Source organism: Marmota monax, unplaced genomic scaffold (assembly GCF_021218885.2).
Source record: "Marmota monax isolate L192 unplaced genomic scaffold, Marmota_monax_Labrador192_F-V1.1 WCK01_AAM20220418_F8-fsc00021, whole genome shotgun sequence".
Classification (NCBI taxonomy): Eukaryota; Metazoa; Chordata; class Mammalia; order Rodentia; family Sciuridae; genus Marmota; species Marmota monax.
The window spans coordinates 24,763,885-24,790,380 of NW_026695228.1; the positions used below are offsets into that span (position 1 = coordinate 24,763,885).

The 26,496-nt window shown below is 62.0% G+C and overlaps 1 protein-coding gene and 2 long non-coding RNA genes across 8 annotated transcripts in view; 1 reads left to right on the forward strand and 2 right to left on the reverse strand.

Moving 5' to 3' along the window:
- Positions 1–222: 222 nt before the first annotated feature.
- Rfx1 (regulatory factor X1) overlaps positions 223–26,496 on the forward strand; it is a 28,633-nt gene continuing 2,359 nt past the window's right edge. The window contains exons 1-17 of one of the 6 annotated variants that reach the window (XM_058576506.1): positions 223–513; positions 6,420–7,998; positions 13,085–13,194; positions 13,421–13,504; positions 14,279–14,386; positions 15,696–15,812; positions 17,021–17,116; positions 18,604–18,698; positions 20,640–21,090; positions 21,999–22,180; positions 22,635–22,754; positions 22,835–22,950; positions 23,930–24,048; positions 24,130–24,239; positions 24,574–24,725; positions 24,799–24,896; positions 26,273–26,422. In XM_058576506.1, the coding sequence (XP_058432489.1) occupies positions 7,686–7,998; positions 13,085–13,194; positions 13,421–13,504; positions 14,279–14,386; positions 15,696–15,812; positions 17,021–17,116; positions 18,604–18,698; positions 20,640–21,090; positions 21,999–22,180; positions 22,635–22,754; positions 22,835–22,950; positions 23,930–24,048; positions 24,130–24,239; positions 24,574–24,725; positions 24,799–24,896; positions 26,273–26,422 (2,421 nt within the window). In that variant the 5' untranslated portion in view covers positions 223–513; positions 6,420–7,685. The remainder of the gene's footprint in view (positions 514–6,419; positions 7,999–13,084; positions 13,195–13,420; positions 13,505–14,278; positions 14,387–15,695; positions 15,813–17,020; positions 17,117–18,603; positions 18,699–20,639; positions 21,091–21,998; positions 22,181–22,634; positions 22,755–22,834; positions 22,951–23,929; positions 24,049–24,129; positions 24,240–24,573; positions 24,726–24,798; positions 24,897–26,272; positions 26,423–26,496) is intronic. The other 5 variants (XM_046436525.2, XM_046436526.2, XM_046436527.2 and 2 more) reach the window with 5 other exon arrangements.
- LOC124087589 (uncharacterized) lies at positions 4,191–7,334 on the reverse strand. The gene is made up of 2 exons (XR_006850157.2): positions 5,819–7,334; positions 4,191–5,568 (listed from the first exon to the last, which is right to left on the reverse strand). It is a non-coding gene; the product is annotated as an uncharacterized LOC124087589 (long non-coding RNA).
- On the reverse strand, positions 7,944–11,298 carry LOC124087590 (uncharacterized). The gene is made up of 3 exons (XR_006850159.2): positions 11,006–11,298; positions 9,112–10,241; positions 7,944–8,607 (listed from the first exon to the last, which is right to left on the reverse strand). It is a non-coding gene; the product is annotated as an uncharacterized LOC124087590 (long non-coding RNA).

Below are 26,496 nucleotides of genomic sequence, written 5' to 3' on the forward strand. Positions count from 1 at the left end.
GGCAAGTTTTATAGCCTCAACCCAATCCCGTCTTCACAGATCCCACCCCTTTATTCTTATCCCGCTGCTTCCTTGCGGGAGTGACGGGCTCCGCTGCCTTTAAGGGTTCAGTTTCCTTTGAGGGACATTCATACTGATAAATCAGAGCGCCGGGAAGTCAAGAGGGCGTTGAATAGCGTGGCTAGGGGCCAATAGCGTATCTTAAGGGCCTGGCGCCGTCCAATCACTTCTCCCGGCACCGCCAATCACTCTGGGCCCCGCCCCTACGCGTGACGTAAGTAGGGTGGGTAGCAACAGTTGCCCCGGTGAGGGAAACGGAGGCGCCATAGCCACGGTAGTCGTGGCGACCAAGCAACCCGGCAACGCGAGTCAACAACAACAACCGCCCGGTCGACCCCCACCCCCGCCCCCCCGGCGCGGCCTGGGGACCCTGGCACGTTCCGTCTCCCTCCCAACATCGCCTCTGAGACCTCCGAAAAGCCTTTCTGCGGACAGAAGTGGGGAGAAGCCGAGGTAACCGGGACAGCCCTGGGTGGCTGGCCGGGCCAGGGCAGGCGGTGGGGCCCGGGCAGCGGGTGTCGCTGTAATCATAGTCCAGGGGGAAGGGGCGGGCGGTCAAAATGGCGGCGGCGACTGTCAGGACCGTGGGGGAGGGGGCCGGGGCCCGGCTGGGGCGACACCACCCGCCCCCCAACCCCGCGGCCCGTCCCCCACGAGGGGCGGGCGCTCGCAGGCCCGCGGCGAGTGGAGGTCGAGCGGCCCGGGCGGGGGGCTTTTATATGTCGGGAGCTGCGAAGGGGCGGGCCTGGAGAAGTTGGGCCAATCGGAGCAAGAGAGGAACAAGGCGGGGCCAAGGTGGGTGGGCGGGGTCGCGCGGCCCCCCACCCTCGGGAACCGGGTGGGGCAGCTACCGCCCGGGCTGTCGCGCTCCCAGAAGCTGTGTGCAGCAGCCTGTGCTACGTCCCTTTAGAGCCCCGTGTACTTGTCCCCAGGATTCAGAACTTGGACAAGTGCCTGGCCCATCTGCGGTCTCAGTTTTACATCCTGTAAAATGGGGAGAATCGTCGCTCTCTCCCCTTTTCTACATCACAGGGACCCCCAGTTCCTTCCAGGAATTTCTTTACAGCTCATTCTTGAACCTTTTACCTCTGTCTGCTGTTTCCGAATATGGCTTGACAGATTAACTGTTAGCTTGTCTTGATTTCAACACTGTCCTACACTCCTACACCTGCCTTTTTCCTCTCTGGCAGGAGTGGAGAGTGACACTTTCTCGGAGAAGCTGTGGGCTAGGAGTACACTTGGCTTCAATCTGGAGGATTTGGTTTGCAGAAATCGAAGCCCGTGGCAGGGAAGAGTGATTGTGGGAGACAGCTTTAGAGGAAATGAAACTCGGTTGCTCTTCTCTGGGCTGCTGTCTTAGTTCTGGGTGGCCCCTGGTCTGGGGGGCTCCTTCCTGGAGATGGGACTTCTCCTGGTCTGTTCCCTTCTGAAATGGGAGTCTAATGGCGGCAGAGGAAGTTTCTTAGATTCCTTAAGCCACTTGGCCAGACACATGTTTTTGTGTCAAGTTTGTATCAACAGGGTCACATGTCATGAGGAGGTACCAGCCTCCAGAGCCACGTGGCTGGGAGCGGGTGCAGCGGTCAGAGGGAAGGGGAAGCAGTCCATGTTTTTCAGAGGAGAACCTTTGCAAGGGTTTTTGGGGCAAGAAGATCTGCCAACTTGGGAAAGATTTTTTCTTTAAGTAGCAGCCAGGCCCAGTCTATTTTGCTGATTCTCTGTCTTGCTTTTGAACTGGGCGTCGGTGTGCAAATTGCAGTTCTTTCCTTTTAAATCAGTCAGTACACTCCAAGGAAAAGCACTCCCCCAAGAACTCGAGATCCTGCTGGGGGGGTAGGGGTCTCACTTCTCCAGGGGCCTTATCTGGCTCAGACCCTTGGAGAGGAGAGGCCAGACTGCTTGAAAGTTAAGGCATTGTGTAGCCCTAAGTGTCCACCTCTGTTGCCATTAAAGAAGCTTAATTTCCTTAAGAAAGAGAGAAAGAGACAGGTGGAGATCGGTTGCTAAGAAAGGTTGTGAGCACCTTCTGGGAACCCTGCCTTTGCCCAGTGATGGTGCCGGGCATGTCTCAGCCTTGCAGCCTTCTCCATACCAGGGATTCTGTCTGGGAAAGACCTGAGCCTAGAGGGTCATTTGACGAGGGAAGGGACACTGGCTTGGTTTACTTGTCCCTGAGCCGGTCAGTTGTTTCCTAGCTGTGTGCTCTTGGTGACTCTACTTCGCGTCTCTGGGCCTCGGTTTCCCTCATCTGAGCTGGCCGCGATCTTTCGACCTCAGATCACTGGCTGTGATCCCATGATATGATACCGTTGAGCATGGACTAGGGAGTGATGGCCCAGGCTGAGCTCGCCTCGGCCTTCATTACGATGATTGTCACTTCCTGCCCAGCCCTCAGAATTAACCGTTGGTATTTATTTTTATCACTTTGAATTCGGGAGAGTGTAGTGGCTTTAAAGTGCGGCTGGCTCGCTGGGCTGTGTGCGGCAGCGACGAGGAGCCAGGAGCTGGAGACTTGGACTTGACTTCTAGTAGGAAAGTGTCATTCCCTTGCTGTTCGGTGGCCTTTTTCTGGCCTTGGAAGAGTAGCCAGAAGGGAACCTTATGCCTGGACCTGGACCGGGCTCAGACTCAGTCTCGGGCTTCCCGGGCTGGGTGACCGGGGCTGTGGGCAGCGTGGCCGGGGGGCCCTGGGCATGGAGGGGTGTCTGGGAGAGCTGCTCACTCTTTCCCCATCACATACTGTGCACTGTGGGCAGCGGTGGCCACACAGACCCTCCCAGGGCCAGCCTTCAGTGAGCAGCTGCACAGGGCGTGGTCTTGGTGGTGGAACCTCGGGTGCTCCCTGGGCTGAGGTGCCCGGGCGGGATCTCGCCCACCCCCAGGCACAGGCCTGCTGCGGGCAGGATGCAGGACCCGACTCACAGTCTCACTAGTCGGTGTTTTCAGCTGGCCTTCGACCCCCAGCACTGTTCCCAGCTGGGGCATCTGTACTCACTGGACAGTAAGAGTTGAGCCCCTGGACACTGGTGGTACAGCTCAGTGGTGGGGACTTCTGGCAGGTGTGAGGCCCTGGGTTCTGTCCTCACCACACACACACAGTCGGGTCCCAGTGTGCACCCAGCCGTGCTCCCGGAGCTGGGGAGGAGGATGGGCGAGGCAGACCAGGTCTCCACCCTTGGGGACCTTACCTTTCCAGTTGGGAAGGAAAGAGGAACTGTGAGTAAGGAAATAAATAATCAGGAAATACAGTGCCAGGAAGAAATGGAAATGGAGGCATGTGCTCAGAGTGCTTGGCAGAGTCAAGAGGCTGTTGAGAGCAGAGGAAGTGACGTATGAGCTGAGAACAGAACAATAAGAAGGAACCAGTGGGGGAGGGGAGTGTGGGAATGCTAGTCAGAAAGAAGAGGTGGTGCAAAGGCCCTGAGGCAGGAAGGAGTCCAGAATATTCCTGGACCAAGAGTCAGTGTGGCTGGAACAACAGGAGTGAAGAAAAACAGGGACAGGAGGGACCAGTCCTACAGGGCCCTGTAGACCATAGGAAGGACTCTGAATTTTATCTGTTTCCGATGACTTGGAGCTTTGGCAGCTTTTGAGCAGAAGCATGATGTAATAGGACCTGTGCTTTCAAGGGATCCTGTGCACTGTAGAGGCAAGAGCAAGGACAGGAATTTCAGGGTCCAGTCAGAAGATGACAGCGACTCTAGTGTGGACCGGTGTCAGGAGAAACACCCAGCCTTAGGATGGGAGATGACTGACAATGAACTAATTAGAGGGGACAAGAAGACGTGCGTCATTACATTTATCGTGCCATCCTCTGCGGATTCATTGTTGAAGCCGTTCTGTAGAGGTGACCTTGGTGCTTGCCACTTGGTTTCAGAGTCAGTATCTGTAATGGGGCTCGGCCCACCATGACCTGGTGCCTGGTTTCCTATGGCTCATGAGCTAAGATTGATGTTTACATTTAAAAATTTTTATTTATTACTTTTAAAAATTTTATTTATTTATTTATTTTGTGGTGCTGGGGATTCAGTTTTACATTTTTAAATGACTGGGAAAGATCAAAAGAAGAATATTTTGTGAAAAGAATCATATTTCATGACATGAAAATCATATGAAATTTAAATCTCAGAGCTAGAAATAAAGTTTTATTGGCACACAGCCTGCTCATTTGTTTCCTTACTGTTTACGGGTGCTTTCGCCCAGAGTGGCAGAGTTGAGTAGTTGGCAACAGATGCTGTCTGCCTACAGAAGTGAAAATATTCACTGTCTGGCCCTTTATGGAAGTTGGCCAACCTGTGATCTAAAGGAATTGTCCAGATACTCTCCAAAAATCAGCCATTAGTTTTGAAGCAAGGTGCAGCCACTAGTGCTTTTCTTGGCAGATTCATTGCCCGGGAACAGGTGGTTTAGCCGTTCTGGTGTTCTATGGCCAGGTGTCATAAAGAATGCTCACATGTACAGGGGGTGCCACTGCCATGGAGATGGGTATGACTCTGTAGGGAACACAGGCTCCCGCCCCATTGGTGCCTCCCCAGGGCTGAGGCCTGCATATCCTCAGGAGGAGGAAGGTCCCGTTGGTGTGGAGCTTTTAAAGCTCTTTCCTCTGGGAGTGTGCCAGCTCTCCTAGGACTGCGAAGCCTAGACCGGGGTAAGGGTGACTCCAGGACCACTTGCCCTGGAACCCTCTGGCCAGCTAACACCGACCCCAGCCATCTCAGGCTGGGCAGGGGGGCCCGGGAGTCTGCATCTTAACCAGCTCCCCAGAGGGTACGGGTGCATGTCGAAGCTGCATCACCCCCTGGGCCTCCTTCCAAGACCTCGAGGACTGTCTCCACCTCCTCCTACCTCTGTCCCCACCAGGCCTGGGCAGCGTCTGTCCTGACCTGCGCTCACTGGGGGGCGAACTGGTCTCAGTGGATCTTTACTGCGGCACAGGAATCAGGCATTCTCGTCATCCCCAGGTGACAGATGGACACACTGAGTTCCAGAAGAATGTTAGTGACACGTTGGGAGTTGAGTTCAGTTTGAGTTGAGACTGCTCCAGGGCTCACATCAGGGTGGGTGACACCAGGCAGAAGGGCCTCCTGGGCTACTGGGCAGATTTGGACCCCGCAGTGTGAGGAGTCCCAACAGGCGCGCCACTTAGCACTGGAGGGAGGAGTCGAGGGTCCTCTGCAGGTGGGCAAGTTTCCCTGCTCCGGGGCCCTGGGCGGGGTGTGGGGGGGTGTGCTGGCTGCCCTTTGCCCTGCTGGGCAGGAGAGCCCAAGGCAGTCCAGGGTTCTGCCACCGTGGCCTAGGGTCCTCTGCCCCCCACCATCCCAGCGGGCACACCCAGGGGCAGGCAGAGGCTCTGGCCGCTTTAGGGAGGGAGGGCTGGAGGGTTCCTGTCTTTCTGGAGCCTGATAAAGGGCCCTGGGCCGTTGAGCTGCCTGTAACCCCAGCTGTGTTATGGAGCTGTGTTATGGAGGCTGAGGCAAGAGGATTGCGAGTTCAAGGCCAACCTGTGTCCTAATTAAATGAAAAAGGAAAGTTAGAGCACATCCCCAGCAGCAGAGACCAGACAGGCCCTGGGCAGCAGAGCCAGTTCCCAAGCCTTTCCCTCCCTCCATCCCTCCCTCCCTCTCTCTCTCTCCCTCCCTCCCTCCCTCCCTCTCTCCCTCCCTCCCTGCCCTCCTGACAGAAGCCAGGGCCCAGCACGGCCAGGTAAGCCTGGACCACTGAGCTGCGTGCCCAGCCACCCCCGCCTCCCCCGGCACACCTGGCGTGCCAGACACTTGGCCAGCTGTTGCCCACACTACGGGGACTGGCCTTTGCAGTAAGGCCCACGGTGTCAGGCCCGCTGTCCTCCCATTTCACAGATGGGGCAGCGGGGCCTTTCCCCAGAGCCATGCAGCCAGGAGGGGGCCAACTTCCAGCTGCGCCTTCACCCGGTGCGGGGCTTGGTGCGGGGGCTTGGTTCTCCGGCCTCCTTGGACGCTTCCTAAGTCTGGCATGTGCAGAACTGCGGTCCCGGGACAGGGAGGGACAGGGATACAGGAAGAGCAAGGGCCGCCTGGCTGGCCCTGGTTCCTCTGCTCCTGCCGGTGCATGGCCCGGGGGTGGTGCTCCGGTGTCTGGGGAGGAGGAGGCGGCAGCGGTGGGTGGGGAGAGGCGCCCCACACCTGTGTGCTGAGCGGGGCTGGGAGGGAGAGCACCTTGGGGCTCAGAGGGGCCTGGTCACCCCTCGCTCCGTCCTCCCCTCCCAGGGCTGCCAGCCGGGCGTGCCCCCAGCCCGCGGCCTGGGCTCCAGGACAGTAAGCAGCGGCTCTTGTTTTACTTGTTCTTTCCCCTGGGACATCCCACCCTGGGTCACCCTGCAGCTGGAGGGCCACCTACTGATGCTGCATGGCACACAGGTGCTAGAGGCCACTCAGAAGAGCCATGTGATCCCAGGTCACCACGAGCCCCACGTGGAGTTTGCAGACTCCAGGCAGGGCCTCAGGGTACGGCTTCTCCTGTTCACCGTTCAGTTTGCTGTCCCTCAAGTGCTCAGAACTGAAGAGGGGGACCCAAACCATCCGGCTTTCCCTACTGAGGTGGGGCTGAGCAGGAGAGGGGCGGGCCTGCCCAGCACCTGAGAAGGGACCCTGACCTCGAGCAGCCAGAAGAGCGGCCTCTGCTGCCCAGCCAGCTTGCCCCGCCAAGGGCAGTGCGGCTGCTCTGCCCGCTCCTGGCCCAGCTGCCCCCAGCCTCAGAAGGGCACTTGCACCCAACGCGAGATCCATAACAGCCCCTGGGCACAGGACCCTAAGGCCTCTGTGGCCACGAGCAGCTCAAGGGGCTCATTTGGGACTCAAACACCTTCCCATGTCTGGCACCAAACTGGGAATGAGACTCAGCCGAGAATCCCAGTCCAGGTGGCGGGCACACAGGGTTGGCACCGGCAGCCCCAGAGGCAGCTTGCCCCTTGACTTACCTTTCCAGCCATATGCTGGCTAGTCAGTGCCCAGAATGCTCTGCTTCAAACTCAGCTCTGTCACCCCTGCTGTGTGGCCCAGGGCAAGTGCCTTCCCCTCTCTGAACCTCAGCAATTCATCTAGCAGATTGAACCTCAACCCAGTCATAGTGTTAAAAGTGAAACAACATAAGGGAAGCTCCCAGCAGCGTCCAGCTGGCAGGAGCCCCTAAAAGATGCCCAGACCAAGGGGAAGAAGAAAGGGGAAGGGGCGGCCACTGGACTTGCTGGGCCTCCCCAGTGAGAACTGAGCAAGAGCACAGGGCCACCAGATGGGTCTCTTCTCCGTGGCGTAGGGGAGCAGGACCTGAAGTGGACACGTGGGGTCCCCCAGGCACCAGGGGCTGGAGAGCAGGAGTCCTGGCCAGGGGAGTGGAGAAACAGACAGGGTCCAGCCTCTGTCTGTGCCCAGTCTGCCCGCAGTCATGGTCCGGTGTAGCTGGCCGCCAGCCTCAGGATTTAATTAAGTTAGTGACGAGCCCAGTGCATCTCTGGGGAGCCAGGAGCTGTCCCTGCTGTGGATTAATTCTTGTTTTTCCTTCTTTTTTCCCCCTCTCTCTTCCCCTCCTTCTTTCTTCCCAAGGAAGAGAAAAAAAAAAGCCTTATTTATTCTCATTTCCCCACTGTTGGCATGGCAACCCAGGCGTACGTTACGGAGCTACAGGCAGCCCCGCAAGCATCCCAGCCACCGCAGGCCCCGCCCCAGCCCCAGCCACCACCACCACCCCCAGCGGCGCCCCAGCCCCCCCAGACACCCACTGCCTCAGCCACCCCCCAGCCCCAGTATGTCACCGAGCTGCAAAGCCCCCAGCCCCAGGCGCAGCCACCGGGCAGCCAGAAGCAGTACGTGACGGAGCTCCCGGCTGCCCCCACGCCCTCACAGCAAGGTGGCGCGCCCACCCCGTCCCCCGCGTCCCAGCAGTACATCGTGGTCACCGTCTCTGGTAAGTCTGCCTGTGCACCTGAGCCAGGGCGCTCGGGAGTGACTCTGGGAGGGGCGCCTGGGCCCGAGCACCTAGCTCTGGGGTCAGGAGGCACTGGGGGCGGAACTGGCCTCGAACTCCTGGGGGAAGCCAGCCCCTGACCGCTCTGCCTGGGTCGCCTCATCTGTGAAGGGGACGTCGTGGCTTCTCATTCTCAGGGTGCTCTCGGTGGGGCTGGCCCAGAGCAGGTCCTTCCTTGGGGGAGACTGGCGGGAGCCTGGAGTGTCACCTGGCCCCCTGGAGGAGCAGGACCAGGGCTGAGCCAGGGTGTGGGTCTGGCCAGCTCCTGAGTGTGGCCACCTTGTGGCCTTGGAGGAGATGAGCGGGAACTTGGGCCATGGTGTCCATAGGGCTCGCTCCTCCCAGGGCCTCCCTGGCTGAGCCCAGCGGGGCGGAGGGGCCCCGGCCAGCAGGGAGCTCCAGCTGCTGGCGGGTTCGTCTCCAGCTCTTTCTGGCTTTTGCTTCCATTTTCTCTCACTTGCTCTGCGCTCAGCTTCGGGCTGTCATCTCCCACGAGCCCGTTGTGCCCACCCGGGTCGTTCTCCCGAGAACGCTGGCAGCGGGGCTGGTCTGGGGGCCGGGAGAGGGCTTGGTGTCCGTCTCTCCCAACTCAGAGACAGGGTCTCCCTGAGCTGCTTAGGGCTTCGCTGACTTGCTGAGGCTGGCTTTGAACTCAAGACCCTCCTGCCTCAGCCTCCTGAGCGGCTGGGATCACAGCTGTGCACCACGCGTCTGGCCAGGTGCCCTTGGAGAGCTGACCCCTGGTCCTCCAAATCCGCCCCTCCAAAGGACTTTAACAGCTCCACGTGCCCCGCGCTCTCACTAGTGGAGGCCAAGCCCACTGCCTGGCTTGCCAGTCCCCACCCCGCCTGTTGCCACCTGTTCCTGGCACACCTGCCCGGCCCACCGGCCCCTGTAGCTCTGCAGACCCGCAGGCTCAGTCCTGCCTCCTGGCCTGGGCCTGGCGGCGCTTCCCCCTGCAGCACTCGGCCCAGACCTTGGCCTGCGGCCTCCTTCAGGTCACTGGGTGGAAGCCCCGCCCCTCCCCACTTCACCTCCCTCTTGCACTCTCACCCTTGGAAGTGCCAGGACCGTGGTGAGGCTGACATTCCTGACGTCCCTGAGGGCAGGGTCTAGTTCTGAAGTCTTTGTGAAGGACGGGGGAGTGTGGCCTGACCTAGAGCAGTGGAGAGCTGGACACCTGGCGTGGCCCCCCCCGGTGGCCAAGAGCAGGCAGGAGACCACCGACTCCACTGGAGCTCTGCCCAGCCCTTGGGGCCCCTGGCTGGCCTTGGTCCTCCTCCTGGATGAGGGTCCTTCCGGGCAGTTGGGCTCTCTGGGGTGAGGGTCGGGAGGAGGCCTGTGGCCTCGGGCCCCAGAACACCCGTCGTCCTTCCCTTCAGCCTCAGTGTGTCCAGCTTTTCTTGGCAGTCCTCCAGGGAGGCCCCAGTCCCTCAAGGTCAAGGTCACCATGAGGTCTTCCAGTCAGACAGACCCAGGAGAAGGCTGGGGGAGGTGGCATGCTCTGGGTGCTGCGTACCCGCAAGGGCAGAGAGCAGGGAACCAGCCTCCGTGCCAGGCCCCCAGCCTCCTTGGGTTGGGCCGTGAGTGGGGAATCTCGTTTCCTGCTGGTCCAGGTTCCCGCGGGGTGAGCCTGCCCCGGCTAGGTCGCTGGGCAAAGCTTCCTCCATTTGTTCTGAGGAAGAGGAGTTGGCTGGCACCCGGCCCTCAGCCACTCCCCCTCACCAGCTTAGCATCCCGTCTCATCTCAGAGTGGCCTGGGCACGTGAGCCGGCCCCTGGGCAGCAGTGGAAGCCGACACCAGCGAAGGCTGTGGGAGGCGCCGGGCTGCTCTGGAGCCAGGAGCATTGGAGCGGCCCAGGAACCCGGGAGTCCACGCGGGCGGGGTGCGGAGGTCCCGGGCCAGGCCCGGACGCAGGCCAGAGGCAGCTTGTCCAGCTGGGCCTGGCGTGCTCTGCTCTGAGGTGACTCTGGAGGTGAGGGCAGGAAGCTCGAGTTTCCCTGGTCTGGAGCAACCCTGGCCATAATCCCCTCCTCAGCCACCACGGACATCACCCAAAACCTGAGGCGGGTGCCGTGGCGCACGCCTGCAGCCCAGCTATGCAGGAGGCTGAGGCAGGAGGATCACAAGTTCAAGACCAGCCTCTGCAGCTTTGTGAGACCCTCAGCAACTTAGCAAGACCCTGTGTCAAAAAATAAAAAGTCCCGGGAAGGCAGCTCAGTGGTTCAGTCCCCAGGGCCCAAACCAAGCCAAGCCCTGAGGTGGAAGCAGGATGCTGTGGGCTCTGGACGCTGGCAGGAGGGTGGTGCCAGGCGGCCTGAAGTAGAGACGGGCGGCCTCAGGGAGGGACCAGGCCAGCCTCCCTCCTCTGCTCTCCCACTGGCCTTCCTTGGAGTCCAAGAAGGCACGTCCAGAACAGGGGAATGGAGGGTGCTTGTCCGCATCCCCGAGTACAGATGGGCAGACACCAGGGCAGACAGGACACACCCCAGGCCCCTGTGGGAAGTCATTCCCCGGAGCCAAGGAACAGGAGGGACGGGGCCAGCTGGCTTTGTTGCTCGTGGGGAAGGGGGGCTGGGCCAGCAGGGGCACCAGGGGTCCAGCCTGACCCCTGGCCTCTGAATGTGTCTGGTCTGCCCAGGAGCTCACTGCTCCCTCCAACAGGTGAGGAGGGAGGAGGGCTGCACGGGGAGGCGCCGGCCTGGGGAGGGGCAGCCCCTCCTCGGCTCAGAGACAGGAAACCAACGGTGCTTCCCGGCTTGAGACAGCAGGGGCCTCCCCGGCCTCCTAAACATGCCTGGAATGGAGGTCACAGACTCGATGTCCCCCAGCCCCCTTCCCCTCCTGGCTCCCCTCCCCCACACATAGTGAGGCAGAGGCTGAGCCCTGGCCACAGGTGGACAGGGACTGCACACAGGGAGCCCCTCAGCTGAGGAGCAGACTCACCCGCCCACATTCCTGCGCAGCCCATCGTGCCTGCTGGCCTGGCCAGCAGAGGGTGGGGGAGGATCCCAGCGTCCCAGCCCTGTGGGCCACCCCAGACGCAGGACACAGGCAGGACTCTGCTTCCTGGGACACATGCGCGATGATCTCAGCAGACACACAGGGTCCTGCTCCAGGATCAGCCCCATGCCCAGCGCCCGCTGTGCTGCCCACACTGAGCCAGGCAACGCGCCGTGGCACCTCTCTTGTGCTGGGCTGGCTCCCCGTGCCCCATGGACATCCCAGGTGTGCCAGGCCCTTCACGTGACTCAGGGCCGGCTCGGGTTTCTCCCAAGGGGCCGCTCAGGGAAGCCTCCTGCCCAGCGCAGGGAGACGAACACAGACGTGAGGAAGGTTCCAGCAAAACAGCCGCCCGAGCCACCTGGACTTGGCTGCCCAGGCAGCTGTCCCCGCAGGGTTGGGACTGTCCCAATGCCAGCCCCACGTGTAGCCACAGGGAGGCTCCCCCAACATCTGGCAGCCTTCGCCCCCCACTCACACACTCGTGTTCTCTGCCGTGGCCTTGGCCTTGGGGTCCTTGAGTCCACGCAGAGGGCCTTCCTGCTCTGCTGGGACATTCTCTTTTGTTCCCCACAGCTGAGGACCAGCCCCCCACTTTGGAGCATGAGCCCCACCTGCCCCACCCTGGGATGCCCTGCACCTGAGGTGTCCCGTGGGTTCCCAGCTCGCCGAGCCCCTGGTCCGCGTCCGCACACCACCACCCCCGGCGCCTCGGCCCAGCAGAACCAGCGACTCTGGGTTCTGCATGCGGTGTGAAGTTCCTGTGGGCACAGAGAGGCCTGTGTCCTGGCCTGCTGGTCCCCAGCTGGTGACCTTGAGCAGGCCACTTCCCTCTCTGAGAACAGTGGGGAGAGCGCTGGGCCCCAGCTGCCCCGGGAGCTGGGCATCACCTCCACGGCAGCAGCCTGAGTGTCTGAGGCCGAGGACGCTGCTCCCTCGACTGTGGCCCTCTCGTGTCGTGGGGGATGGGTGGCCTCTCTGACTCCCCAGGCGAGTCCCCTAGGAAGGGGGGCTGGGGCCTGACTCCTTCTGGCATCCATGCGTCCTCCCCCATATCATTTCGGCCTCTGGGGCTGCTGGGGGCAGGCCGGGCCACAGAGACGGGCAGCACAGGTGAGGGTCTCCTGGCCAGGGCCCCTCAGGGACGCTGTTCCTCCCTGCCCCCCTGTGGCCCCTGTTAATCACTCAGCAAGATGTGCATGAAATCTGACCTGCGCTTGCCTGATAGCATCTCCGGGTACCAGCCTCCCTCCTGCCCCGACCTGCCCCCGCCCCGCAAAGGCCCTTCTCAGGCAGCCCACGGGGAGGGGAGTGTACCCAAGAGGGCACACGGGAGCCTGCGTCCCTCGGGGGATTAGTTCGCCAAGGTTGTGGGTATAAAGCTGCCTGTGCGTCCTGCTGTTCCTACAGAGGCAGGCCGGGAGGGAGGGCCAGCGGGCGGCCCTGGACAGACAGGCAGGGGGCAGGGAGCGGGCAGGCGGGCACCATGTTCTATGATTGCCTCTTCTTAGCTGCCTGTCAGCGTGAGTACCCTTCATCCAGCTCCAAGCCCTTTGCACCCCTCCTGCCCCTCGAGGTCAGCGAGGCTGGGCGGAGCCCCTGGCTGTGGCCCCTACTGTGGCCAGCTGTCTCCTGGGAAGCCGGGATCGTGCTGGGGAAGGTGGGCCAGCACTTGGTCCTCCTAGAACTGCCAGGAGAAGGGTGGTCAGTTTACTCTCTGCCCGGGTCCTGCCTTTGGGGAACAGGGCCAGCCTCGACTTCTGTGGCCTGGTGGCCCCAGCACCCTGTTTGGTTCAGCTTCTGGATAAGAAGGGTCAAGGGTTGCTTCCAGGTGTTAGAGGTCCCTGGGTGCTATCTAGTGCCCACCCCACCCCGGAAGGGCACTGCCAGGGCTGGCCAGGGGAGCGGCAGGGCTCTTGGAGAAGCAGGCCTTGTGGGCTGGGCTCCAGCTTGCGTCCTGCCCTCCAGGTGGCTGAGGCTCCCTGTGGGCGCAGAGTTGACCTGGTGCCCCCTCCCCCACAGAGGGTGCCATGCGAGCCAGTGAGACGGTGTCAGAAGCCAGCCCGGGCTCCACAGCCAGCCAGACCGGCGTCCCCACTCAGGTGGTTCAGCAGGTGCAGGGCACCCAGCAGGTAGGATGGGGGACAGGCCTGCAAGGGGACAGTGCAGGTTGGGTTCTCTGGGGCCTTGCCTTCCGTCCATCAGGACATCTGCTCACTGTTCTTATCAAGATGGGCACGTCAGCCGCCCCCCCATGTGCATGTCAGCCCCCCAGGGATGTGCATGTCAGCCGCCCCCCCACAGGGCTGGGCCTCCCAGGGAGCTGGGCGGCTCAGCTCCTCACACTTTGACCCCCAGCGCTTGCTGGTGCAGACCAGTGTGCAGGCCAAGGCGGGCCACGTGTCACCCCTCCAGCTCACCAATATCCAGGTGGCCCAGCAGGTAAGCCTCCCACCGTTAGCCGCCCCCAGGGTGGGAAACCAGCCCCTGTGGCCTGCTTGGCCCAGTCCTTGCCAGGATTGAGGACACCGGCCCCATCCTGAGGCTTCCCCACCTCCTGGCTCTGGGTGGTGGGGTCCCCAGGGTAGGGGCCATCAGGGAGCAGTGCCTGGCCATCTCTAGAGCAGTGAGGGTTAGTGGGGAAGGGTAGCGGGCCAGCAGGGGCCAGCCGCAGCGTCCTAAAGCAGAAAGCCCAAGGCTGTGGAAGTCAGGAGCCCGGGCAGCAGGGGAGGGCGTCTGTCCTCCGGAAGGCCACATTTGGGATGCCAGGGCTCACCCCCATTTCCAATTGATCAACACAAAATTGGACAAATTGTATTGGATGTGTATGTGCGTGAGGTCCTGGGGATGGACTCAGGGCCTTAAACATGCTGGGCAAGCGCTCTAGCCCTGAGCCGCACCCGACCTCCGCGCCCGCACTCCGATACTATCGGAGCTTAAGGATGAGGTCACACTTGGCATGGGCTCAGCTGGGCCTCGGGTCCACACTCGACACTGCCACTTCCTGGATCTGCGACCTCAGATGAGCACTCGAACCTTCCTGAACCTCAGTGTCACCCCCTTGAAGTGGGGCAATGACTGCTGTGTTGGGGCTGTCAGTGAGTCCATGGGCTGAGAGGCAGAGAGCACTTACGCCACCACCTGGCACCTCTCAGGTGCTCAGGAGAGCCCCAGGCTGTCAAGGGTGATGGGCTTCCCTCTTTCCCCCGGCTCCAGGCTCTCCCCACACAGCGTCTGGTGGTGCAGAGCACAGCGCCAGGCAACAAGGGTGGCCAGGTGTCCCTGACAGTCCACGGTACCCAGCAGGTGCACTCGCCTCCTGAGGTAGGTGGTAGCCCCTTAGGACTCTGCCCTGTCCTGTCTCCCTGCTTTGGCCCTGTGCCCCCATAGGACACTTGAGGTTCCCTTGCTGTGAGCCTGCTCCTTCCTCTGCCCTCCCCACTCCTTCGCGGGCCCCGTGGCTCTGGGCTGAGTTGCCATGGGGTCTGGCTGTAGGAGGAGGGGTGGCCTCCCGGGGTTGAGGTGGCCTCTGCAGGTCCTGCTCAGGGGATGGCATCACAGGACACAACAGTGGCTTCCTTTTCCATCTGCAGGGTGGGTGGAACCCCTTCTGAGAGTTTGGAACCACGTGGTGGATTCTGGGGACCACACACATCAGTGAGGGCTGGGGACAGTCAGGAGGCCTGGAGCACGGCCCCAGCATCAGGGGCTTGGGGCCAGGGCCTGTCTCAGCTGTTGCTGCTGCTGGGCCTCTAGGCAGGGCTTTGAGCCTCAGGAGCCCAGGGCTGTCTGTGTATGAGGGAAGAGCAGCCAGGCATGAGGGGGCACACCTGTAATTCCAGCGACTGGGAGACAGACAGGAGGATCTCAAGTTCAAGGCCAGACTCAGCAACTTAGTGAGGCCCCGTCTCAAAATAAAAAACAGAAAGGGCTGAGGGTGTAGCTCAGGGGTAGAGGCTCCTGGGTTCAATCCCTAGTACTGGGTGGCAAGGGAAGAGCTGTCCACTGCCCGTCAGCTGCTGTGGGAATGACAGCCCAAGCCTGGCGCAGAGCAAACGGGCTTTGTAGCCAGCCCACCTGTGTGGCCCTGGGCCTGTCCTTCCCCCTCTGCCTCCACTAGGAAGCAGGGATGCTGTGGGATCCTGGTGAGTAAACATAAAGCGCTCAGAGCAGCACCTGGTGGGAATCAGCACATTGTCTGTAGCTGCTACTGTCATTACTGTGACTTTTGAGAATTGGCCTCAGGAGAGCCTCAGAGGGCTGATTTAGTGGGTGGCTTCCATGGCCCAGCCAGACTTTCCCAGCCCATAAACTCTGTTGGGTCAGGGCTACAGCTCTTCTGGAGAGAGCAGGTGGCCCCTGACCATGGCTGGGGTCCCAGCCATCTTCCCTAGGGAGGATGGGCCTCAACCAGCACCTCTGAGCTGAACCCTCTCCTGGGGGTGACCAGGACTGACGCAGGCCGGAGCATCTGGATGCACGAGTACAGCCTGTGGTCAGCGCAGGTGGTGGGACACGACACCACCACCTGCTGCCCTCTCCACAGAGCCCTCCTGAGAAGGGGGTTGGGGCCCAGGTTTCCCAGAGATGCCCAGAGCCCAACCTGACATCACCGTGTCTCCTTCCCTTGCAGCGGTCGCCGGTGCAAGCCAATAGCTCCGCCAGCAAGACAGCTGGGGCCTCCACGGGCACAGTGCCCCAGCAGCTGCAGGTTCATGGTGTCCAGCAGAGTGTCTCCGTCACCCAAGAGGTGCCTGGCCAAAGCGGGCAGCAGCCAGGGCAAGGGGTCGCAGCCAGCTGGCCTCTGCAGCCACCCATGGCTGTGCCTCTGGCCTGTTAGAGCCAAACACGCAGGGCTCCAGCCCCAGCTGCAATCTGAGTCTCCGACTAGCACCTCCACCTCTCCAGACGCAGTGTCCTGGGGTGGGGGGCTGCGCTGAGGGTGAAATGCAGACCCTGCAGAAGGCGCCGTGGGCGGGGCAGCCTCAGACCAGCTTTAACGGTCCACTTTGGCCTATGGGGATCCGTTTGCCCAGAGGAGGTCCTGAGGCCAAGTCACAGTGCATTCACAGGTCTCAGGCAGAGGCCCTAGTTTCCAGATCCAAGCCTTCCAGGGGAGACTGAGCTCTGAGCTACAGCCACAGCAGCCGGGGAGGTTAAGGGGCAAGAGTCATCTGCTGTCTGTTGTGATTGTTCAACTCGGGGGTTCCTGGCCCCTCATAAATCAGATGAAGCTGGGCACAATGGTGTTTACCTGTATATGATGCTTAGAAGGTTGAGGCAGGAGCTCATTTGAGCCCAGGGGTTCAAGGCCAGCCTGGGCAACATAGGGAGATCCTGTCTCTTAAAAGCAAAGCAAAACCAAACGAAACCAGGAAAAAAAAAAACACACACACACACACAAATGGAAGCCATAAGTTCCCAGAGAAAATCGGAAACCCCATCTAGAGGATTCACAGATTTTTTTTCCTGCCCAGTGCCAGAGCCCCTCTAAATCTCCAGACCTGGGTTCAAGTCCCAGCCCCAGCACTTAGCACCAGCCCCCCCCCCCCCCAGCCACTGTTCCCTAGTAAGGACAGCTTACTATGTCCTTACTGAAGTGAGGGCACCAAAGATAAGCCAGGTCTGTGCACTCCTGAAGGACCTGCAGAGAGCGGAGAAGAGTAGGTCCAATGCCTGCCCATGCCACCTCCTGGCAGTCGTACCCGGCTGGGCCTTGTTTCCCGTGCCTGTAACTGGATGCCCAGAGGCAAGGCAGTGGTGAGCCCCGACGCCCTTGGTGCTGGGCCCCGCAACAGAGTTGCTTTTCTTTGGCTGGAGAATGGCGCGTTTTTTCCTTAGGTGGCTGTGGTGAAGTTTAGGTAGGTTCACGGTATAGAGGACGGGGACTTATCTAGCCGCCGTCGTGGCCATGGTAACCGCGGCCTCACTTGTCTTCTCTTTCCCTTCCTTTCCCAGAGGTCTGTGGTCCAGGCCACCCCGCAGGCACCCAAAGCGGGCCCCGTGCAACAGTTGACCGTGCAGGGACTTCAGCCAGTCCACGTGGCTCAAGAGGTAGGTGCCCCCCCCATCTACCCCAGGTAGATGGGGGGGGGGCGGGCAAAGTGGGGCTGGTCTCCAGTGAGGGATGGGAACGCAGGTCCCTGCCCCGAAGGGGGGGAAATGGAACCTCCTGGGGTCCTCAAGGACAGAGGGCTCCAGGTCTGGCTCCAGGCTGCACCCCTGTCTGTGGGCTGCGGATCCGCCCTGAATCAGCCCCCTTTTCGGGCACCTCATGCCCAAGTTTTGCTGAGAGAGACCTGGATTCAAATGCCGCTTCTTTCTAGCCTGGGTCCCTTCCCCCTCTCCTCCCTGAGGCACTGGGCGGGACCGTCGCCTGGGTGTGCGCATTGCTGCCCACTGCGAGGCCCGGAGCCCCGCCCGCGGCCGGACCCAGTGACGCCCCAGTATCTCTGTTTGTCCTCCAGAGCTCAGACAGTCAGTTTCCCGCTAGGAAGGCAGAGCAGCGAGAGCCCCGGCCCACGCCGCAGCCAGAGCCGCCACCCCGGCCGCCCCCGCCCACGCCCGGGCTCCGGCCAGGCGCGCTGGCCCCGGAGCCACCGCCGCTCCCATCGGTGTGCAGCGGCGAGGCCCCGCAGCTAGGCAGCCCCGAGCCGCAGCTGACCCATTACGAGCCAGGCGTCGAGCAGTGGGTGGAGCTGGTGGGCGTGCTGCCCCCGCACCTGCTCCTGCCGCAGCAGAAAGTGGTCCTCGAGCCCCTGCCCGGGCTCTCAGCCCGAGCCAGCCCCGACCAGAGGGTCAGGATCCAGAGAATCCCCCAGGTGCTAGTGTTCAGCACGGCCGCCACGGCCCTCAAAGTAGGTGGTGGACGCACGGGCGGGGGGCAATGGGGGGCGGGGGTATGCCCCGGCTGCCCACCAGGCCCCTCAAGCCCTGTAGACCCCACCTCCGCCCTGCAGGTCGGTCTAAGGGCCCGCCTCCAACATCCCACAGCGGGTTCCAGGTCCTAGGCTCCATCCCTGCAGATCAGGGTGGGGGTGGAGGTGGGATACTGAAGCCCCGCCCCTATGGCGCTGAAGTCGTTTGAGGGTTCTGTCACAAAACTGGCCCCAGGCTCCGCCCCTAATATCCTGTGCTGGGCTAACAGGCCCCGCCCCTGGGGCCATGTGTAGTCCAAGCTCTGGCTTTAACTACACCTTGTCCCCATTCTTGGCCCAGCCCTAAGGCCTACCCTTCTGGCCCACTGTCTGACCTGCGTGGGCTCCCCTGTTGCCCATCAGCAGGCCCCACCCTTGCCGTCTCCAGCAGAAGCAGAGTGTCTTGGCGGTCCTCCTGATACAGCTCTTCCTGATTCCCAGCCCCAGCTGAGGCTGTAGCCCCTGAGCCTCTGACCTCGGCCCCCATCAGGGTGTGGTGTTTAGAGAACCCAGATGTGCACCTCCTAGTCAGTGACCTGGCCTCAGGGAGAGCTTGAGAACCACCAGCTCCACAAGGCGGAGGCCGGAGCCACCCCCTGACCCTGCCGCCTTCCTCCTGCCCAGGTGCAGCAGCTCCAGCAGGTCCCGGTGCCGCATGTGTACTCCAGCCAGGTCCAGTACGTGGAGGGCGGCGACGCCAGCTATGCAGCCAGCGCCATGTAAGTGGGCAGGGGCACAGGGAGGGCAGGGCAGGGGCGTAGGTCTGCTCAGGACTCCAGGCCTCAGGTGACAGTTAGGTGGGCACCACCCAGGGGCAGCCATCGGCCCCCAGGCATGCCAGAGCAGAGGGAACCTGGCATCCTAGCAAGCGTAGGGCTTTGGGCCTCAACCGGCCTGGCTTTCAGAGGTAAAAAAAAAAAAAAAAAGTGCCTATTTATACACGTGTGCACACACACATTTTTACAAGATAGAAAGTTTCTGTGTGTTAGGGACATTAACAGTGAAGAGGTGACTTGGATCCTGGCCGCCCCCCCCTGCCCCAGGGTGACCTGTTTCTTTGTTCCTCCCAGAGATTCTCCAAGAACAGAAACTGTTCCTTCCTTTCTTCAGAAATGGAGGCCGGTTCTGCCTCTCACTTCTCCACCCAGCCTGTCCCTGGCCCTCCCCTGGCTCCCCCCATTTGTGCACATGGGTCCCTCTTGGCTTCTTCAACACTGCCCAGCACTCCTCTGTACAGGTGTCCCTGGTCCCCATGCAGCTGATACACAGGCGTCTCTGCCAGGTACTGCACAGGGGCCAGTGTCGTGTCCCAGAGCAGCCTCCAGGGGCCGACTCCTGATGGAAGCCCTCTACGGCCTCTCCCTCTCCCACCCTCCAAGCAGTGATGCCGACTAGATTGCTGCTGCTCTTTCAGTTTCTAGAATTTCCATTTGGTTTTCTTTGCATTCGTCTGATTTTTTCTTTTGTCCTTGCCACCTGTCCTTGCGGGCCCCGTGCTGGGATTGGATTAGCTCAGAGAGTGACTCTGTCCTTGGGTCATGACGCTCTAACTGACCCTGAGGAGTGTGGTCCTGGCACCTGCATTGCCATCAGTTTGTTTCCGGTGCTGCTAACTGTCTTCATGTGCAGCTGACCCCAGCGGCCGGGGCCAGGGGGGGCCGTTCCCAGGAGGAGGGCTGCCCCCAGGCCCACCTCGCTGTTAGCCGCAGAGTGGGCCCTGCGCCTGGCCTGGCTCCTTCTGGGGGTACTTTCCTTGGCTTCTGCCTGGACTTCTCCCTCCCCACGGAGCTCACGGCCACTGTCGCATTCTTCTGCCACATGAAGTTCTTGCTTTGGGTGTGTCTTTTGTCTGTGCCTCCTGGCAGACTGTCACCAGGTTCCCAGCCCTCTGCCAGCCTGGATCTCCACGCTGGCACAGCCGCGGCCTCTGGGCTTCCATCCCTGGCTTTGGACATTAATTTATCTGTTCATTTAGCAAATATCTACCAGCGCAGCGCTGTGTGCGTGTGGTCCTGGAGCCCTGGGTGCCCATGGATGGAGCCCGGGGTGCCCACGGTCTAGAGCCGCTCTGCACCCCCGCTGAGCTGCCTGCCCAGCCCCGCACAGCATTTCTGGAGCATGTGTTGCCTGTGGGGCCCTTGGCTGAGCCGTGGCCTTGGGGAGGAGGCACATGCTCCTGGCATTACTCTGAGGTAGACGTGGGCCTCGGTGATCAAGAGCTGGACCCTGGTGTCCAGTGAGCAGACCACTCACCTGGGGTGATGGAGCCGCCCCGCCTCCTACCAACCTCCTCCTCTCACCTCCCTGGCCCTGCCCGCGGGAACTGACCCGAGGGCGTTGCTGGTACAGTCCCCGGCATACAGTAGGCGCTCACTGCATGTATATCAACATGCCGGGAACCAGCCCAAGGTTGCAAATTTCGTTTTGTTTCTTCAGATATTTCTTGGTCAGGGGCCGTGTGTCACAGGTGACCCAGCCCATCTAGCTCAGCTTCCTCGCGTTCCGAGTGGGAGGTGACCCTGGCACTGAGGGCTGCCCAGATGGTTCCGTGAGAACCTGCCCATCAGGCCCGAGGACGCTGCCGTCAGTAGGAGGGAAGGGGCTGCGCTGGGGACTGCTGCGTCCCTGGCCCCCTTCTGGGACCTCCTCCCCTCCCACAGGACCGTGCCCCTCGGCCACCCAGCTCTCCCCGCCCTGGCCCTCACGCCCACCCCCTCTGCCTCTCCCAGCCGCTCCAGCACCTACGCCTACCCCGAGGCCCCACTGTACACACAGCCGGCGGGCACCAGCTACTACGAGGCCGCAGGCACGGCCACCCAGGTCAGCTCACCGGCCACCTCCCAGGCGGTGGCCAGCAGCGGCTCCGTGCCCATGTACGTGTCCGGCAGCCAGGTGGTGGCCAGCTCCGCCAGCAGCGGGGGTGGGGCCAGCAACAGCAGCGGAGGTGGCGCAGGCAGCGGCGGGGGAGGCGGCGGCAGCGGGGGTGGCAACGGCGGCAGCGGCAGCGGCAGCAGCAGCAGCGGCGCAGGCACCTATGTGATCCAAGGTGGCTACATGCTGGGCAGCGCCAGCCAGTCCTACTCCCACACCACCCGTGCCTCGCCAGCAACGGTAAGCACCCGGCAGGAGGTGGGTGGGCAGTGGGCATTGGAGCTGGTCCCTGGCAGTGGTTGCTGGCCACCATTAGTAACCTGGTACGGCAGTGCCTGTGTGCGCTCACCACGGGATGGAATCCCCACTGTGTGACCTCTCACAAGTTACTCAGCCTCTCTGGGCCGTGGCAGATACGTGTGAGGCCCTTAGAGTGGTGCCCAAAGAAGTGGGTCACCTCTTCTGAGTGTCACTTGACAATAGAGGATGGATGGTAGTGAAGGGAGAGGCAGGCACCCTCACCCGGGAGCTGTGAGGAGTCCCTGAAGTCCGCCCACAGGGCCCCTCCCCCGCCACATGACGGGCGTGCTCCCCGGGTCCCCCTTAGGCACAGGTGCAGCCTGACTTCTGACCCCCTTTTTTCCACGTCTACTTTTTAAAATGCTGGCTGTGACCTGCCCCGTCGATTCTGTGACCACCTGGGGGTGATGCTCTCTCCGGGGCGCCCCTTCCTCACATGCTTAGGTTTGGGGAGGCCACCCTTGGCCAGCGCTGGGGCTGCGGGGGAGCTCCACGGTCGAGCGGGGACGTGAGTCCCTGGGTCCCTCCCCTGCACCGAGGGACCACACAGAGCACCCTGACTGTCCCCTGCACACCTCCCTCCCGGTGTCCCATTCCTCTGCCGCGTTGTCGAGGATACTTTCCAGATGGAGTCACACCTCATGACTGTGGCGCCAGCTCATCTCCCGCCACATACATCAGCGTGACTTTGTGTCTCAGTGGCTCTGTGTGGCCCGTGGCACCCGGCCTGGGCGGCGCAGCTCCCTGGGGGGACTGGGGGAGGACGGGGACTGATGTGGAGCTCTCAGCCGCCCCACCTAAGAAGTGGAGGCAACCCTCAGTGGTGTCCCCGTCGCCCCTCCGCCCAGGTCCAGTGGCTGCTGGACAACTATGAGACGGCGGAGGGCGTGAGCCTGCCCCGCAGCACCCTCTACTGCCACTACCTGCTGCACTGCCAGGAGCAGAAGCTAGAGCCCGTCAACGCCGCCTCCTTCGGCAAACTCATCCGCTCCGTCTTCATGGGGCTGCGCACACGTCGGCTCGGCACCAGGTGGGGTTCCTGTCCCCAGCTGTCCTTGGGCTGCGAGGGTACACCTCAGCCACAAGACCAGCCAAGGCGAGGTGCCCGGCCTCGGCGTCCTCGTCTGTGCGCCGGGCAGTGGGGACCACCCTCCCCAGGGCGTGGCGGGTAGGGTGCGCCTGTGCGCTTAGGGCATCGCGCGTCATTAGTGCCAGTCGTCAGCAAGCACTTGGCCGGCGCCTGCGGCCCTGTGTCGGGATGGGGGGGTGAGCAGAGAACCAGACCCCGGCCCTGTCCCAAGAGGCCTCAGTCAGCAAGTGGGGGCCTCTGCTGGTACCCACAGCCCTGTGTGTCCCCTTTGTGCGTCCCCAGGGTGTTGGCCCTGGCTCAGCAGCACACATCTCCACTTAGCCCCCGGGGGAGCCAGAGTCAGAGTCTGGCACGGTGCTCCCAGGACCGGCCCTCACCCTCGGCTTCCTCCCAGGGGCAACTCCAAGTACCACTACTACGGCCTGCGCATCAAGGCCAGCTCGCCCCTGCTGCGGCTGATGGAGGACCAGCAGCACATGGCCATGCGGGGCCAGCCCTTCTCCCAGAAGCAGAGGTAGAGGAGGGGACACCAGGAAAGCCACCCCACCCAGCCACCCGCCCCCACAGCGGGCCCACCTGCCCCCTCTCCCGCAGGCTGAAGCCCATCCAGAAGGTGGAGGGCGTGACCAACGGGGTGGCCGTGGGGCCGCAGCAGGCCGTGGGGCTGTCCGACATCAGCGCCCAGGTGCAGCAGTACCAGCAGTTCCTGGGTGAGCTCCCGGCAGGGCGGGGCCGTGCTCAGGGGCTCAGGCTGCCTCTGCTGGGGTCAGTTACCATGATTCTGTGCCCAGAAACGTCCCCAAGGCAGATCCCCATTCCTTCCAACAAGGGATCGTTTTTCTAACCCACCATGCTGCGCGGGGTTCCAGATCCCAGGCCAGTGGCGCAGCAGCTCAGGGGGCCAACCCAAATGTCAGCCTGTGGACTAGAGGGCAGGCTCCCTGCTGCCCGCCCAGAGCCCTTGTGACGAGGTGGTGCCACCCCCTCCAGCTCTCCGGCTGCTGCGGGCTGCAGAGGCAGGTGTGCAGCACCCAGGTGTCCAAATATAAAGAAAACCAGCCCCTTAAAGGCGGCTCAGGGATGCTCATGGCACCCAGGAAGCCCAAGAGCTTGGTGCGTGCCTGCCGCGCCTCCGTGACAGTGGCATGTGGTGGCTGCTTTCTGGCTGTTACCCATGCAGCCCAGGCACCCGGCCTGGGTGGCGCAGCTCTAGGATGTCCTGTGGCACGCAGTTCCCTGGGAGGACTGGGGGAGGATGGGGACACTGTCGCAGAGGGGTGGGGGCCAAGGGGCGGGAGGCCGCCTCGCAGAGCCGGGGTGTCTGGAGTGATCTCCATGAACAGCCCCACACTGGGGCCCTCGGGCTCTGGGTGGCATCCCTGGAGTCCTGACTAGGCCCTGGTGGCCTGCTCCTGGTGGTCAGGTGGGTACTAGGAGCCAGCCTGGACTCAGTCCCATGTCCCAGGGGCCGACCCAGGGATGCCCCTGAGCAGACCAGCCAGGGCCAGCAGGAGCCCCTGTTCCGGGGGCTGAGACCCTGGGCAAGGTGTTTGCCCTCCCTGAGCCTTGTCATCCTTTGTACGTGGGGGTCCCCTCTTTGGAGAATTGGTGACAACCCCGTAGGATGCCTGGGAAGGCTGGGAGGCGGGAAGGCCAGGGGCACAGGCCTCATTATGTGCACCCCCCCAGATGCCTCTCGGAGTCTCCCTGACTTCACTGAGCTTGACCTCCAGGGCAAAGTCCTGCCCGAGGGCGTCGGGCCGGGGGACATCAAGGCCTTCCAAGTTCTGTACCGGGAACACTGTGAGGTAGGGCAGCTGGAGGAGCCCGTGGGCAGGGGAGGACCGTACTGCCCGCTGCCCCCGAGCATCCCGCCCGCCTCCCCACAGGCCATCGTGGACGTCATGGTGAACCTGCAGTTCACGCTGGTGGAGACGCTGTGGAAGACCTTCTGGAGACACAACCTCAGCCAGCCCAGCGAGGCCCCTGCCCTGGCCGTGTGAGTCCTCACGTGAAGGGGGAGGGGTGTGGCCCTTGCGGTTTGTGTGAGTGCCCTGGACCCCCACGGCCCATGTGTGTCTGACACCCAGAGCACAGGAGCTGGGCACCGGGCAGGGCAGCCCCTCCGCCCTGGAGGAGACCCCAGTGTACAGAGCCCAGGAGCCCCATCAGCCCGTGGCCTCGAGGCCCGAACCAGCCTGGCCCTGCGCGTCCGCAGGAGGCAGGAAGTGCCCAGCCAAACCCCAGTCGGCAGTGGCTGGCTGGTGCCTCCGTCATCCTGGGCACAGGACCATGGAGCACCTGTGTGACCTGGGGTGGACGGGTGCCCGCAGGCACGATGAGGCTGAGAAGCGGCTGCCCAAGGCCAGCCTGGTGCTCCTCTCCAAGTTCGAGCCTGTGCTGCAGTGGACCAAGCGCTGCGACCACGCGCTGTACCAGGGCCTGGTGGAGATCCTCATCCCTGACGTGCTGCGGCCCATCCCCAGTGAGTGCGTGGCCTGCCCCGTCCCCAGTGAGTGCACGGCCCCCTCCCTGACCGCCCCCCCCACTGCCCACAGGTGCCTTGACCCAAGCGATCCGGAACTTTGCCAAGAGCCTGGAGAGCTGGCTCACCCACGCCATGGTGCACATCCCCGAGGAGATGCTGCGGGTGAAGGTGAGGCCGTGCCTCTCCTCCTGGCTCTGGGGCCGCGGGCTTCGCTCTCCTGGGCTCCACAGGGGCTGAAGACTTGTCCCCACACCTGTCCTGGGGAGGATGGGAGTGCACTTCGGGAACCTGGGGCCTCAGGGAGGACTCAAGCGTCGTCTTATAGAACAGCTCCCTCCAGTGCCCACTGCTGAGACATGACCCCTCGTAGCAGTGAGGACTTAACATCTTAAAAATATATAAACCAAGCCAGGCCCGGGGCGCACCCTGCAGCCCCAGTGACTGGGGAGACTGAGACGGAGGATCTCTTGCAAGGCCCCTGGGCAACTTATAGTAAGACCCATCTCAGAAAATAAACAGGCCTGGGGATGTGCTCAGTGATAGAGCACCCTGGGTTCCATCCCTAGGGTAGCAAAAAAATAAAAATAAAAACCAAATATGAATTTGCATTAGTTATCTTCAGACAGCCTGGTGAGAAAGCACTTCTTGTGTTCAGAACAGAAGAGACTTTTTTAAACAGACAGTGTCTGTAAGGAAAGGGTGAGCGCCTTTCCATCAGTGCTGCAGGTTCGTTAACTACTCAGGTGCAAGGGATGAGGCAGGATGTGCTGGCTTTTGGGCAAACAGCATAGAAGCTAAACAAACTCCATATCTGCTTCCCCCCCTCCGGCCCCGTCCCCAGTGCTGTGTGTCCAACCTAGGATCATGTGCAGGCTGGTCAGGGTGGGGGAGAGTATGCCCGGTAAGTGGGTGGCAGGAGGAAGCCCTTCAGAACTGGCAAGACTCATATGCTTGTTCGTTCAACATGCATTTATTGAGCACCTACTGTGTGCCCGGCTTGCTTCTCAGTGCTGGAAGGATAGCACTGAACAAGATGGACAGTCACCCTGCCCTCCTGGAGCTGAAATCAAGGGTACAATAACCAAAAAATTAAAAAGTCTAAGAAGTGTGGTGCCCTTTCTGGGCGGTGCCCTCTATATATTCCATTGTTTTCTTTCCTTAAAAATAACAACAATGGGCTGGCTGGGGACCGCAGCCTGTAATGCCCCGATTCCAGAGGCTGAGGCAGGAGAACCGCAAGTCCAGGCCAGCCTGGCCAACTTAGAAGATTAAAGGGCAGGGATGGGGGAGGGCGCTGGGGAATCCCGCTTAGTGGTAGCGTGGTAGCCTGGGTTCAGTCTCCAGTACCAAAAGGGAAAAAAAGGTCAGGTCATGGGTGCAGTGGTGCTGATTAGAATGCAGTAAGTTGGTCTTGGGCCCACGTCAGTGCACATCTTTCCTTTTAAAGCAAGGGGAAACGGAGGAGGCTCAACCGCTGCAGCGGGTGAGGCGGGGGCTGGAGGGCGGGTTCCGCGGAAGCCACAGCCCCTCTGGCCCGCACGCAGGTGGCCGCGGCCGGCGCCTTCGCGCAGACGCTGAGGCGCTACACTTCGCTCAACCACCTGGCGCAGGCGGCGCGCGCCGTGCTGCAGAACACGGCGCAGATCAACCAGATGCTGAGCGACCTCAACCGCGTGGACTTCGCCAACGTCCAGGTGAGCGCCAGGCGGTGCAGGGGCGCGCGGGGCGGCCCGGCGGGGCGAAGGCTGAGCCTCGGGCGCTGCCCGCT